The sequence below is a fragment of the Heptranchias perlo genome, chromosome 7 (assembly GCF_035084215.1).
Source record: "Heptranchias perlo isolate sHepPer1 chromosome 7, sHepPer1.hap1, whole genome shotgun sequence".
In the NCBI taxonomy this organism is placed as follows: Eukaryota; Metazoa; Chordata; class Chondrichthyes; order Hexanchiformes; family Hexanchidae; genus Heptranchias; species Heptranchias perlo.
The window spans coordinates 72,095,303-72,111,566 of NC_090331.1; the positions used below are offsets into that span (position 1 = coordinate 72,095,303).

General features: G+C 42.9%; 2 protein-coding genes across 2 annotated transcripts; both read left to right on the forward strand.

Annotated features, from left to right (window-relative positions):
• Positions 1-3,326: 3,326 nt before the first annotated feature.
• On the forward strand, positions 3,327-8,149 carry LOC137324019 (gamma-crystallin S-1-like). The gene is made up of 3 exons (XM_067988187.1): positions 3,327-3,335; positions 3,415-3,657; positions 7,874-8,149. The coding sequence occupies exons 1-3, from the start codon at positions 3,327-3,329 to the stop codon at positions 8,147-8,149; spliced, it is 528 nt and encodes a 175-aa protein (XP_067844288.1).
• A 5,810-nt stretch (positions 8,150-13,959) lies between these two features.
• LOC137324020 (gamma-crystallin S-1-like) lies at positions 13,960-15,817 on the forward strand. Its single transcript, XM_067988188.1, has 3 exons — positions 13,960-13,968; positions 14,048-14,290; positions 15,542-15,817. Exons 1-3 carry the CDS (start codon positions 13,960-13,962, stop codon positions 15,815-15,817), a joined length of 528 nt encoding a protein of 175 aa, XP_067844289.1.
• Positions 15,818-16,264: the final 447 nt, after the last annotated feature.

The window sequence follows — 16,264 nt, forward strand, 5'->3', positions numbered from 1 at the left end:
AGTTAGTCGAACATCTGTTATCGGGAAATTACTTCAGTCAGTAACTAAGGATAGAGTGACTGAACACTTTGAAAATTTTCAGCTGATCAGAGAGAGCCAGCCTGGATTTTTATAGGGAAGGGCATGCCTGACGAAATTGATTGAATTTTTTGAAGAGGTGTCTAAAGTAGTGGACAGGGGAATGTCCATGGATGTTGTTTATATGGATGTCCAGAAGACATTCGTTAAAGTTCCTCATTAGAGACTGTTAGTTAAAGTTGAAGCTCAGGGAATTGAGGGCAAATTCTTAACCTGTTTAGGAAACTGGCTGAGCGGCAGGACACAGAGATTAAGGAACTCTCAGGTACTCAAATTGGCAGGATGTGACGAGTGGTGTCCCACAGGGATCTGTGTTGGGGCCTCAACTATGCTCTGTATTTATTAATAACTTAGATGACGGGATAGAGAGCCATGTATCCAAGTTTGCCAATGACACAAAGATAAGTAGCATTGTGAACAGTGTAGATGGGAGCATAAAAGTAGAGAGAGATATTAATAGATCAAGTGAATGGGCAAAACTGTGGCAAATGGATTTCACTGTAGGCAAGTGTGAGGTCATCCACTTTGGACCTAAAAAGGATAGATCAGAGTACTTTCTAAATGGTGAAAAGCTCAAACAGTGGAGGTCCAAAGAGACTTAGGGGATCATGTACATAGTTCATTAAAATATCATGGACAGGTACAGAAAATAATCAAAAAGGCTAATAGAATGCTGGCCTTTATAAGTAGAGAACTAGAATACAAGGGGGTTGAAGTTATGCTGCAGCTATACAAAGCCCTGGTTAGACCAGACCTGGAGTACAGTATTCTATTCTGGACACTGCACCTGAGGAGGGATATTTTGGCCTTGGAGGGAGTGCAGCGTAAATTTACTAGAATGATACCTGGACTCCAAGGGTTAAATTACAAGGAGAGATTACACAAACTAGGGTTGCATTCCCTGGAATTTAGAAGATTAAGGGGTGATTTGATCGAAGTTTTCAAGATATTAAGGGGAACTGATAAGGTAGATAGAGGGAAACTTTCTCTGCTGGTTATGGGATCCAGGATGAGGGGACATAGCCTAAATCTTAGAGCCAGGACTTTCAGGAGTGAAGTGCGGGAACGCTTCTACATGCAATGGGTGGTAGAAGTTTGGAAATCTCTTCCACAAACAGCAGTCGATACGAGCTCAATTATTAATTTTCAATCTGAGACTGATAGATTTTTGTTAACCAAAGGTATTAAGGGATATGGGGCTAAGGAGGGTATATGGAGTTCACTCACAGATCAGCCGTGATCTCATTGAATGGAGGAATAGTCTCGAGGGGCTAAATGGCCTCCTCCTGTTTCCATGTTCCAATGTTCCTGCCTTTCACACCACACTATCAAATTCTTTATTAGATGCTTATCCAATTCTCTCTTTAATCATTCATCAATCCCTTGCTTAGCAGTCAATTAGATTCAAATACCAGTCCCTGCCCAGTCAAATTGGAATTGTTTTTTCACCCTCCCTCTTCTAAGTTTTGCGCACTGCCCCTTGTTCCAGAATCTGTGTAACCCTTCACATTTTCCCAGCAATCCTCATCTTGTCTATTTATGATTCTTCTGACAAGTTTAGTATCCTCCCTGTTCTTATATTCATCCCTGTCCTCTGATCTATTCATGGCTTTAAAGTTTAGAGAAACTCTTTAGTCTTCCTTATCCCTGGCAGTACTTGCCTTGTTCCCCACAACAGTCTCCTTTCTTCTTTTGTGCATTTTTTACAACTGCTCCATAGGTCTTTTTTATTGACAATAATGTATTCCTGAAAGTGTTCCACTTTTCTTCTGTAATCCTCCCTTCTAAAATATTATCAATATCACAATGTAAATTGCTCCTCAGAACTTTGTTCTCTTGTTCCTCCCAAGATCCATATTTGCTCTCCATCAATCCTATCATCCTTTTAATCCCTCAAATTATTCTTATCTGTTCTCTCAATCTCAGACGGGGCCTCAGTTTAACATTTTATCTGAAAGACGCCAACTCTGATAGTGCGGTAGCACCTCAGCACTACACTGAATTATCAATCTAGATGATGTGCTCAGGTCATACAGTGAGACTTGAGCTCACAACCTTCTAGTCAATACTTTCATTAGCTCATTGAATAGACATTCACATCATAGATGTGACACGTGGGTAATTTTCTTTCCTTCCAGATATGAAGGCCTGGAAATTCCTGGGTCTCTGGTCTGGTAACGTAAGTGCAGCAGATCAGAACCCTACCCTTCCCTTGCCAAAGAAACCCCATCCATTGTTCAGAGGACAGGGTCATTTGCATGGACAGATTAGGCCATCACCACCTGCAAGGGTCCATCAACAGTTACCACCCTGTCTTGAGCTCATCACCCTGGTAATGCAGAGCAGAGTCCTCTGGTGGTCCAAATGGGCTGAAGTCTATGGCTCCTCCTGGAGCCAATCTGACTAGAAAAGGAAATCGATGTCCTTCAGGATTGATTACCTTACGATAGCAAAGGTTTGTGGCCTTTAGAAGTCCTCAAATGGATTTGCACCAAGTTTCAACTGGCATGAGTTCCACTGAGTCCTTTCAATGAGTGAAAAGGACGCATTTCTCAGGACAGCCTGGGACATCTCCGCTGACCTGCCCTCTTGATGTAGGAGGGGGCAGGTAAGAGATGTTACCATGGTCTCACTGACCGTAATTTAAAGGTCCTATCAAATGTGGTGGACTCCCGGATCAGCTGGGCTCCAACACACAGTTCAGTTTTCTCCCACACATGAATAAAACTTAGGCCCTCTCCATCCCCAGGAAATTAGGGGCCAAATGTCCTTGCAATTATGATCGTGATTTAGTGTATAAACGCTTAATTCATTGTACAAAAATACTTTTCTACTTTTTAATGGCGGCATTAAACCTGTTATTTTAACTCAATCAACGTCTGCTTTAAAATAGCTCATAAAGGAACTTCACACAAATCTGCTGAGTGTTTATACAAATATCATATACCAAGATTTCATACATTATTTGAAAACACAGCTCCCATTCAGTAATTGTACATGTGTCTGACCCTTCCACTCACTACAATAAGGATGTTGGACACTGCAAAGATACCAATAACACAGTGTGGAAAAGCAATGAACTTAGACCTTTACAACAAAAGATGGAAGGTGTCTGGGATAATTTTGCTTACATAGGGTCTACAGTGATTTCACTAACAATGTGTTTTGCTATTTTGCTCTTTCACGCGATGTATAAATAGCCCAGCTCTACGGATCCTCGTCACAGTAACTGAAACACACAGAGCAAAATGGGAAAGGTATTTACTGATCAATATTATGATGTTATTTTATTACTGCTTTGCAGAAATCTGATCTGAAATAATTATTTTTCTTTAGATCTTCTTTTACGAAGACAGGAACTTCCAGGGTCAGCACTACGAGTGCAATACTGACTGTGATGACCTGTCCTCTTACTTCAGTCGCTGCAACTCCATCCGTGTTGAGAGTGACTGGTGGGTGGTGTATGAGAGACCCAATTACATGGGATATCAGTATGTTCTGAGCAGAGGAGAATATCCTGACTTCCAGCGCTGGATGGGATTCAATGACAACATCAGGTCATGTCGCACCTACCCACACGTAAGTTTTAAACTTGTTTCATTTATTCTGTTTGTATTGTACCTTCTAACACTGATGATGCTATTCAATATTTTTTTATTTTATTCATTCATTGGGTGTGGGCGTGGTTTTCCTTATTGCCCATCCTGAATTGCCCTTGAGAAGGTGGTGGAGAGCCGCCTACTTGAACCGCTGCAGTCCGTGTGGTGATGGTTCTATCACAGTTAGGTAGGGAGTTCCAGGATTTTGACCCAGCGACGATGAAGGAACAACGATATATTTCCAAGTCGGGATGGTGTGTGACTTGGAGGGGAACGTGCAGGTGGTGTTGTTCCCATGTGCCTGCTGCCCTTGTCCTTCTAAGTGGTAGAGGTCACCGTTTTGGGAGGTGCTGTCGATGAAGCCTTGTTGAGTTGCTACAGTGCATCCTGTGGATGGTACACACTGCAGCCACTGTGCGCCGGTGGTGAAGGAGTGAATGTTTAGGGTGGTGGATGGGGTGCCAATCAAGCGGGCTGCTTTGTCCTGGATGGTGTCAAGCTTCTTGAGTGTTGTTGGAGCTGCACTCATCCAGGCAAGTGGAGAGTATTCCATTACACTCCTGACTTGTGCCTTGTAGATGGTGGAAAGGCTTTGGGGAGTCAGGAGGTGAGTCACTCGCCACAAAATGCCCAGCCTCTGACCTGCTCTTGTAGCCACAGTAGTTATGTGGCTGGTCCAGTTAAGCTTCTGGTCAATGGTGAGCCGCAGGATGTTGATGGTGGGGGATTTGGTGATGGCAATGTCGTTGAATATCAAAGGGAGGTGTTTAGACTCTCGCTTGGTGGAGATGGCTATTTCCTGGCACTTGTCTGGCGCGATTGTTACTTGCCACTTTTCCACCCAAGCCTGGATGTTGTCCAGGTCTTGCTGCATGCGGGCACAGACTGCTTCATTATCTGAGGGGTTGCGAATGGAACTAATCACTGTGCAATCATCAGCGAACATCCCCATTTCTGACCTTATGATGGAGGGAAGGTCATTGATGAAGCAGCTGAAGATGGTTGGGCCTAGGACACTGCCCTGAGGAACTCCTGCAGCAATGTCCTGGGGCTGAGATGATTGGCCTCAAACAACCACTATTATCTTCCTTTGTGCCAGGTATGACTCCAGCCACTGGAGAGTTTTCCCCCTGATTCCCATTGACTTCAATTTTATTCGGACTCCTTGGTGCCACACTTGGTCAAATGCTGCCTTGATGTCCAGGGCAGTCACTCTCACCTCACCTCTGGAATTCAACTCTTTTGTCCATGTTTGGACCAAGGCTGTAATGAGGTCTGGAGCTGAGTGGCCCTGGTAGAACCTAAACTGAGCATTGGTGATCAGGTTATTGGTGAGTAAGTGCTGCTTGATAGCACTGTCGATGACACCTTCCATCACTTTGCTGATGATTGAGAGTAGACTGATGGGGTGGTAATTGGCCGGAATGGATTTGTCCTGCTTTTTGTGGACAGGACATGCCTGGGCAATTTTCCACATTGTTGGGTAGATACCAGTGTTGTAGCTGTACTGGAACAGTTTGGCTCGAGGTGCAGCTCGTTCAGGAGCACAAGTCTTCAGCACTACAGCCGGGATGTTGTCGGGGCCCACAGCCTGTATCCAGTGCACTCAGCCGTTTCTTGATAGCACGTGGAGTGAAACGAATTGGCTGAAGACTGGCTTCTGTGATGGTGGGGATATCGGGAGGAGGCTGAGATGGATCATCTACTTGACTCTTCTGGCTGAAGATGGTTGCAATCGCTTCAGCCTTGTATTTTGCACTCACGTGCTGGACTCCGCCATCATTGAGGATGGGGATGTTTACAGATCCTCCTCCTCCCTTTAGTTGTTAGATTGTCCACCAGCATTCACGACTGGATGTGGCAGGGCTGCAGAACATTGATCTGACCCATTGTTTGTGGAATCGCTTCGTTCTGTCTATAGAATGTTGCTTCCGTTGTTTAGCCTGCATGTAGTCCTGAGGTGTAGCTTCACCAGGTTGGCACCTCATTTTTACGTACGCCTGTGCTGCTCCTGGCATGCTCTTCTACACTCCTCATTGAACCAGGATTGATCCCCTGGCTTGTTGGTAACGGTAGAGTGAAGAATATGCCGGGCCATGAGGTTACAGATTGTGCTGGAATGCAATTCTGCTGCTACTGATGGCCCACAGCGCTTCATGGATGCCCAGTTTTGAGCTGCTAGACCTGTTCTGAATCTATCCCATTTAGCATGGTGATAGTGCCACACAACACGTTGGATGGTGTCCTCAGTGCAAAGACGGAAGTTTGTCTCCACGAGGACTGTGCGGTTGTCACTCCTACCAATACTGACATGGACAGATGCATTTGCGACAGGTAGATTGGTGAGGACGAGGTCAAGTAGGTTTTTCCCTCGTTTCAGTTCGCTCACCACCTGCCGCAGGCCCAGTCTGGCAGCTATGTCCTTCAGGACTCAGCCAGCTCGGTCAGTAGTGGTGCTGTTGAGCAACTCTTGATGATGGACATTCAAGTCCCCCACCCAGAGTACATTCTGTGCCCTTGCTACCTTCAGTGCTTCCTCCAAGTGGTGCTCCAGATGGAGGAGGACTGATTCATCGGCCAAGGGAGGGCAGTAGCTTGTAATCAACAGGAGGTTTCCTTGCCCATCTTTGACCTGATGCCATGAGATTTCATGGGGTCCGGAGTCAATGTCGAGGACTCACATGGCCACTCTTTCCTGACTGTATATCACTGTACCGCCACCTCTGGTCGGTCTGTCCTACCGGTGGGACAGGATATACCCAGGGATGGTGATGGAAGTGTCTGGTACGTTGCCTGAAAGGTACGATTCTGTGAGTATGGCTGTGTCAGGCTGTTGCTTGACTATTCTGTGGGACAGCTCTCCCAATTTTGGCACAAGTCCCCAGATGTTAGTGAGGAGGACTTTGCAGGGTCGACTGGGCTTGGTTTGCCATTGTCGTGTCCGGTGCCTAGTGGTCCGATGCCGGATAATCCGTCCGCTTTTATTCTTAATATGACTAAACAAAACAGGTTGTTAACATTTCCAATATTCAACACACTGAGACATTCCTTTCAAGTTAACTCTTCACTCCACTAAACAAATTTTCAGCATCTCAATCACTCACTTCTGGAGAAAGGTGAAAAGCTGCTTCCATGTCTCATTGAGGAATATTAAACACTTATTTCCTCACACAATGGAAAGTGAAAAGGGGCTGAAGTCTCATGAGGCCAGATTTCCACCTCCTTTACGTTGCCCAGGGATTCCTGTGGATCAACCGAGGGGATGGACACCTGTGGAAATGAAGTGGGGATCCTGATTGGAGCTTTCGGCCTCGTTTTCTTCCACTTTGTCTGCAGGAGTGCTCAAGCGCAAGGACACCCAGAAGAAGTTGTTATCTCTTGGGTCTAATCCTTCTCAGATAGGAGGATTTGAGTGGGTCAGGCAGCTGGGCCAAGGAGGTCTAAACAGATCAAAGGAGTTTTTGTCCCATTCGTGATTGGAACCTTGGGCCTGGATGGCCGAGACACGAGGCTCCACACACATTGGAATTATTGCAGCTGCAGGCCTCTCAGCTCTTCGTCAATGGCTGGAATTCCACTCTTGATTTTGGGGCCACTGGCCTCTGCCAAGGGGTGGGCTTATAGCTCCGAACATTGGGACAATGTTAATGCCTGAATCCAGGCATGTTTACAGCATGTCAGGTGGTCTGTACGTTGAGTGCGCTGCGCCTGACCTGCACCCAGGTGTTGGTGGTGGGAGGGAGGGCATACTCCCAAACCACGTTTGTAATATACTTCGATAAATATAAATTACAATTAATTTTTGTTTTCCATTTAAACTGATTACACAACAGGAATTTTAACAAGATTGAGTGGAATATTCAATAATTCAAGTCGTGACAACGATTTCAATAATCGTTGCTGAATTCATCACTCAGGACAATTTGATGATCTTTATCACAGAATAATAAACTGTACATTCCAAAATATTTCACTGCCATTGTGGATCAATTAGTAATTGAAAATATTCTGAAAAACAATTGTGGTAAATAACCTGTCGGCATCTGTCTATTTATATAACCGTGACGAAATACAAAGTTTGTTGTCCATTTTGTTGCTGCAGAAATTTCCTGACATTTCTGCTATGCAAACTGTGCAGTAATAAAATCATTAAAAGAGGGAAGAAATTTACTGACATGATTCTCTTGCCATTCCAGTCCAGCAGTAACTCCTACAGAATGAAGATTTACGAGAGGCCTGACTTTGGAGGACAGATGATGGAATTCATGGATGACTGTCCATCTGTCTACAATCGTTTCCGCTCCCGTGACATTCACTCCTGCCATGTGATGGACGGTTACTGGACCTTCTATGAATATCCCAACTACATGGGAAGGCAGTACTTCATGAGACCCGGTGAATACAAGCGGTTTGGTGACTGGGGCGGCAGTTGTCCATCTGTTGGTTCCTTCCGTCGTATGATGCATTACTAATATTCCACTGTGCTGACTTGATTCCTTCTAAGAAGTGATTAAATCAAACCGCAATTAATAAATAAATGAGATTTTATTGAGTCCGTGACTCATTTTGATCTTTGTTTGCTGGTTCTGTTGTAGATACCGTAATTATAGGATATTTACAAACAATTACCTGGTCTTCATTGGCAGCATGGGTTTGCACCATGGCCGTATTGGCCAGCGGGGAAAATTAAATCCATGTTCCCTGTGATTTACATATATCTCACCTTGCTGATAGTGACAGAGCTTGGTGTTGTGGCTTAACATTTATCCACCAATGAGACAACAGTGAGAGAAGCAGCTTTTCCAAACCTCCCGGTAGGAAGCTTCAAAGGCCGGATTGTAGGCCTCAGGATCCACACGTGGCCCAGGGGCTGCAGTTTGGACACCCCGATTTACAATCCCGAATCAAATTCAGAAAATGGTCACAGTATAAAATAATACCTCGCCTATAATTAACCATTCTTTTTAAAATATCACAAAATTCTGACAGTAAAACAAAGTGAAAGAAACATATAACCAGTGACCCTGAATGTATATTCATACTAGAGTTCACAAATCCTGAGGGCAAAAACATATCCTTTTTGCTCAAATGATAAGGTGACATAAAGGACATTTCGGGGCCAATGACCGTGATGTGCAAAGACTATGCCGACAATATCCTCTCCCTCTCTCTCTGAAAGTCTCTACACTCCACTTGTGCACTTCTTCTGATGTTAAAGCTCGGACCTGTCACTCATCATATGGGAACTGCAGGTACTAACCCATATTCAAGCACAATGCATCCAACAACCAGGGCCTGTATCTTGCAGTTCTTTCACTTACTTGTTTTTCTCTATCTCCTCTCTTGTACTCTATTCGATTCATTTGTTTCCTGGCAATGATAAAATTCATACCTCCCTCAGAGAGCAATAAACAACTGGCCTTTTGATGACTAATGAAAACCTTCTGTATTTTAATTCTTCAAAGCCACAGCTTCATTCCTCTTGTCGGTCCAACCAACAATTACCACCGCTTGTGTTTCACGAATGTTCCTTTGTCTATATCATCTCACGCCTCAGTATTGCCTCTGGTAATCCCATATAACGACTGATTTTAAAGTTGCTTCCAAGAAGCCTAGTTTTATTTTTCATCTCTAGCACTTCTTTTCTTTTCAATAACTGTTTCTGAATCCAAACTTGAACTAAAGTTGTTTGATAGTCAGCATATCTCTCATCTCAAGCCTCCAGCCTCAATCGATTTCAACATTCAATCCTTTTTATCACTGTGCTTTATCACAGGAACATTTGAGTGTACAGCCCCAGAAAGCAATCCATCTGGCCAGAACCTGTGTCTAGAAAATATCATATCCTATGGTCTGCAACAAAAGCTGACTGGTTGGAATGGAGGATTTTAAATTTCTTATTCACTGGGAAAAGTAGACCAGCTCATTTCAGAAAGGTGGTGAATTTCTTGAGTGTGTTCAGGGCAGCTTTCTGCAACAATACGTCCTAGAACCAACAAGGGGGCAGGCCTTATTTGTTTGAATAATGAGTAACGAGCTACATTTAGTTAACAGCCTAACGTTGAGTGAACATTTATCGACAAGCGATCAGAATATGATCGAGTTCAACGTTTTGTTTGAAGGGGAGAAACCCGTATCAACTATTAAGGTTCTGATGTTAGGTAGGACCGACTTCAACGGGATGTGACAGAGACTGTCCACACAATACTGGGCAAATCAGTTAATGGGTAAAATGAAGCGGGTGATTTTCAATAAAGAATTTAACATGTTTATACCTCTAAGGGGCAAGAACTCTACTTGCCAAAACACACAGCCATGGATGACAAAAGAGGTAAGGGACAACATAAAATTAAAGATAAAGCAGACAAAAATGGAAAAAATAGCACAGTTCCTGGCGATTGCTTGAGATACAAAGAACAGCAAAGGGTGACAAAACAAATAGTAAGAGCTACAAAAAGGGAGTATGAAAAGAAACTTGCAAGGGATATCAAAATCAACACAAAAAGTTTTCATAATTATATTCGGAAACAGAGGGTGGTCACGAGCAATGTGGGCCCTGTAAATACTTATAATGGTGATATTGTAAATGAAAATAAGGAAATGGTGGACATGTTGAATAATAACTTTGTGTCTGTATTTACAGTAGAGGAAGAGGACAACACGCTGGACATTCCAAGGAAACTAATTTTGAATCATGGACGGGGGCTCTCCATAATTAACGTAAACAAATTAATAGTAATGAAGAAAATAATGGCACTAAAGAGTGACAAATCTCTAGGACCAGATGGTTTCCATCCCTGGGATTAAAGGAAGTAGGTGAGAACATTGCAGAAGCCCTAACTATAATCTTCCAAAGTTCTTTCAATTCAGGAATAAGTTTCTTTAGATTGGAAAATTGCACATGTCACTCCGCTATTTAAGAAATGTGAGAGAGGGAAACCAAGGAATTATAGACCAGTTAGTCTAACATCTGTTGTCAGGAAATTACTGGAGTCAATATCTAAGGATAGAGTGACTGAACACCTTGAAAATTTTCAGCTGATCAGAGAGAGCCAGCATGGATTTGTAAAGGGTAGGTCATGCCTGACAAACCTGATTGAATTTTTTGAAGAGTTGTCTAAAGTAGTGGACAGGGGACTGTCTATGGATGTTGTTTATATGGACTTCCAGAAGGCATTCGATAAACTTCCTCATAAGAGACTGTGAGCTAAAGTTGAAGCTCATGGAATTGAGGGCAAAATGTTGACATGGTTAGGAAAATGGCTGAGCAGCAGGATACAGAGAGTAGGGATAATGGGCAGGTACTCAAATTGGCAGGATGTGACTAGTGGTGTCCCACAGGGATCTGTGTTGGTGCCTCAACTATTCTCTGTATTTATTCATGACTTAGATGACAGAAAAGGGAGCCATGTATCCAAGTTTGCCAATGATACAAAGATAGGCAGCATTGTAAGCAATGTAGATGGAAGCATAAAAGTAGAGAGAGATATTAATAGATCAAGTGAATGGGCAAAACTGTGGCAAATTGATTTCACTGTAGGCAAGTGTGAGGTCATCCACTTTGGACCTAAATAGGATAGATCAGAGTACTTTCTAAATGGTGAAAAGCTCAAAACAGTGGAGGTCCAAAGAGACTTGCGGGTCATGTACATAGATTATTAAAATATCATGGACAGGTACAGAAAATAATCAAAAAGGCTAATGGAATGCTGGCCTTTATAAGTAGAGGACTAGAATACAAGGGGGTTGAAGTTATGCTACAGCTACGCAAAGCTCTGGTTAGACCAGACCTGGAGTACTGTGTTCACTTCTAGGCACCGCACATTAGGAAGGATATATGGGCCTTGGAGGAAGTGCAGAGTAGATTTACTAGAATGATACGTGGATTCCAAGGGTTAAATTACAAGGAGATATTACACAAACTAGGGTTGTATTTCCTGATATTTAGAAGATTAAGGGTGATTTGATCGAAGTTTTCAAGATAATAAGGGGAACTGATAGGGTAGATACAGAGAAACATTTTCCACTGGCTATGGGGTCTAGGACTAGGGGACGAAGCCTAAAACTTAGAGCCAGGACTTTCAGGAGTAAAGTTAGGGAACACTTCTACACACAAAGGATGGTAGAAGTTTGGAAATCTCTTCCGCAAATTGCAGTCGATGCTTGCTCAATTGTTAATTTACAATCTGAGATTTATAGATTTTTGTTAACCAAAGGTATTAAGGGATATGGGGCTAAGGAGGGTAAATGGAGTTAGGTCACAGATCAGCCATGATCTCATTGAATGGTGGAATTTTCTCGAGGGAATAAATGGCCTCCTCCTGTTTCCATGTTCCAATGTTCCTGCCTTTCACACCACACTATCAAATTCTTTATTAGATACTTATCCAATTCTCTCTTTAATGATTCATCAATCCCTCACTTAGCATTCAATTAGATTCAAACACCAGCCTCTGCCAAGTCAAATTGGAATTGTTTCTTCACCCTCTCTCTTCTCATGTTTCAGGCTCTGCCCCCTTGTTTCAGAATCTGTGTAACCCTTCACATGTTCCCAGGATTCCTCATCTTGTCTATTTATGATTCGTCTGACAAGTTTAGTGTCCTCCCTGTTCTTATATTCATCCCTGTCCTTTGACCTTCTCATGGCTTTAAAGTTTAGAGAAACTCTTCGGTCTGCCTTACCCCTGGCAGTGCATCCTTGTTCCCCACAACAGTCTGCTTATTTCGTTAGCGCATTTTGTTCAACTGCTACATAGGTCTTTTTTATTGAAAATAATGTGATCCCTGAAAATGTTCTACTTTTCTTCTGTAATCCTCCCTTCTAAAATATTATCAATATCACAATGTTCATTGCTCCTCAGAACTTTGCTCTCTTGTTCCTCCCAAGATCCTTTTTTGCTCTCCATCAACTCTGTCATCCTTTTAATCCCTCAAATTATTGTCATCAACTCTTTCAATCTCAGACGGGGCCTCGGTTTAACATTTTATTTGAAAGATGCCAACTCTGATAGTGCGGTACCACCTCAGCACTGCCCTGAATTATCAACCTAGATGATGTGCTCAGGTCATACAGTGAGACTTGAGCTCACAACCTTCTAGTCAATACTTTTCTTGGCTCATTGAATAGAACATTCACATCATGGATCTGACACATGGGTAATTTTCCTTCCTTCCAAGCCGAAGGAATGGAAATTCCTGGGTCCCTGGTCCGCCAACATAAGTGCAGCAGAGCAGAACCCTCGCCTGCCCTTGCCCAAGGGCAGAAACCCCATCCATTGTTCAGAGGACAGGGTCATTTGCATGGCCGGGATTAGCCATCACCACCTGCAAAGGAGCATCAACAGTGGCCACCCTGGCTTGAGCTCATCGCCCTGGTAATGTGGAGCACTGGTGGTCCAAATGGGCCGAAGTCCATGGCTCCTCCTGGAGCCAATCTGACTACAAAAATAAATCGATGTCCTTCAGGATTGATTACCTTACCATAGCAATGGTTTGTGGCCTTTAGAAGTCCTCAAATGGATTTTCACCAAGTTTCAACTGGCATGAGTTCCACTGAGTCCTTTCAATGAGTGAAAAGGACGCATTTCTCAGGAAAGCCTGGGACATCTCCCCTGACCTGCCCTCTTGATGTAGGAGGGGACAGGCAGGAGATGTTACCATGGTATCACTGGCTGTAATTTAAAAGTCCTTTCAAATGGGGTGGACTCCCGGTTCAGCTGGGCTCCAACAAACAGTTCAGTTTTCTCCCACCCATAAATAAAACTAAGGCCCTCTCCATCCCCAGGAAATTAGGGGCCAAATGGCCTTGCAATTATACTCTTGATTTAGTGTATAAACGCTTAATGCATTGTAGAAAAATCCTTTTCTACTTTTTAATGGCAGCATTAAACCTGTTATTTTATCTGAATCAACATTTGCTTTAAAAACCTCATAAAGGAACTTCACACAAATCTGCTAAGTGTTTATACAAATATCATATACCAAGATTTCAAAAATTGTTTGAAAACACAGCTCCCATTCAGTAACTGTACATGTGTCTGACCTTTCCACTCACTACAATAAGGATGTTGGACACTGCAACGATACGCTTAATGCAGTATGGAAAAGCAATGAACTTAGACCTTTACAACAAAAGATGGAAGGTGACTGGGATAATTTTGCTTACATAGGGTCTACAGTGATTTCACTAACAATGTGTTTTGCTATTTTGCTCTTTCAGGCGATGTATAAATAGCCCAGCTCCACTGATCCTCATCACAGTCACTGAAACACTCAGAGCAGAATGGGAAAGGTATTTACTGATCAATATTGTGATGTTATTTTATTACTCCTTTGCAGAAATGTTACCTGAAATAATTATTTTTCTTTAGATCATCTTTTTCGAGGACAGGAACTTCCAGGGTCGGCACTACGAGTGCAGTACTGACTGTGCTGACCTGTCCTCTTACTTCAGCCGCTGCAACTCCATCCGTGTTGAGAGTGACTGGTGGGTGCTGTATGAGAGACCCAATTACATGGGATATCAGTATGTTTTGTGGAAGGGTGAATATCCTGACTTCCAGCGCTGGATGGGATACAATGACAACATCAGGTCATGTCACACCTACCCATACGTAAGTTTTAAACTTGTTTTATTTATTCTGTTTGCATTGTACCTTCTAACACTGATGACGCTATTAAATATTTGACTAAACACAACAGGTTGTTAACATTCACAATATACAACACTGGGAGACATTCCTTTCAAGTTAACTCTTCACTCCATTAAACAAATTTTCAGCATTTCATTCATTCACTTCTGGAGCTGCTTCCATGTCTCATTGAGGAATATTAAACACTTATTTCCTCACATAATGGAAAGTGAAAAGGGGCTGATGTCTCATGAGGCCAGATTTCCACCTCCTTTACGTGGCCCAGGGATTCCTGTGGATCAACCGAGGGGATGGACACCTGTGGAAATGATTGGAGCTTTCGGCCTCGTTTTCCTCCACTTTGTCTGCAGGAGTGCTCAAACGCGAGGACACTCAGAAGAAGTTGTTACCTCTTGGGTCTAAACCTTCTCAGATAGGAGAATTTGAGTGGGTCAGGCAGCTGGGCCAAGGAGGTCTAAACAGTTCAATGGGGGGTTTTGTCCTATTCGCTGTTGGAACCTTGGGCCTGGATGGCCGAGACACGAGGCTCCACACACATTGGAATTATTGCAGCTGCAGGCCTCTCAGCTCTTCGTCAATGGCTGGAATTCCACTCCTGATTTTGGGGCCATTGGCCTCTGCCAAGGGGTGGGCTTATAGCTCCGAACATTGGGACAATGTTAATTCCTGAATCCAGGCCTGTTTACAGCATGTCAGGTGGTCTGTACGTTGAGTGCGCTGCGCCTGACCTGCACCCAGGTGTTGGTGGTGGGAGGGAGGGCATACTCCCAAACCACGTTTGTAATATACTTCGATAAATATAAATTACAATTAATTTTTGATTTCCATTTAAACTGATTAAACAACAGGAATTTTAACAAGATTGAGTGGAATATTCAATAATTCAAGTCTTGACAACGATTTCAATAATCGTTGATGAATTCATCACTCAGGACAATTTGATGATCTTTATCACAGAATAATAAACTGTACATTCCAAATAACTTTGCAGCCATTGTGGATCAATAAGTAATTGGAAATATTCTAAAAAACAACTGTGGTAAATAACCTGTAGGCATCTGTCTATTTATATAACCATGACTAAATGCAAAGCTTGTTATCCATTTTGTTGCTGCAGAAATTTTCTAACAAGTTCTGCTACATTAACTGTGCAGTCATAAAATCATTAATAAAGGGAAGAAATTTACTGACATGATTCTCTTGCCATTCCAGTCCAGCAGTAACTCCTACAGAGTGAAGATTTACGAGAGGCCTGACTTTGGAGGACAGATGATGGAATTCATGGATGACTGTCCATCTGTCTACGATTGTTTCCGCTCCCGTGACATTCACTCCTGCCATGTGATGGATGGTTACTGGACCTTCTATGAATATCCCAACTACATGGGAAGGCAGTACTTCGTGGGACCCGGTGAATACAAGTGGTTTGGTGACTGGGGTGGCAGTTGTCCATCTGTTGGTTCCTTCCGTCGTATGATACATTTCTAAAATTCCACTGTGCTGACTTGATTCCTTCAAAGAAGTGGTTAAATCAAACCGCAATTAATCAATAAATGAGATTTTATTGAGTCCTAGCCTCATTTGATCTTTATTTGCTGATTCTTTGTAGATACGTAATTATAGGATATTTACAAACAATTACCTGGTCTTCATTGGCAGCATGGGTTTGCACCATGGACGTATTGGCCAGTGGGGAAATTTAAATCCATGTTCCCACTGATTTACATATATCTCACCCTGTTGATAGTGACAGAGCTTGGTGTTGTGATTCTTTTTAAAATATCATGAAATTCTGACGGTAAAACAAAAGTGAACGAAATATATAACCACTGACCCTGAATGTATATTCATACTAGAGTTCACAAATCCTGAGGGCAAAAACATATCCTTTTTGCTCAAATGATAAGGTGACATAAAGGACATTTCGGGGCCAAT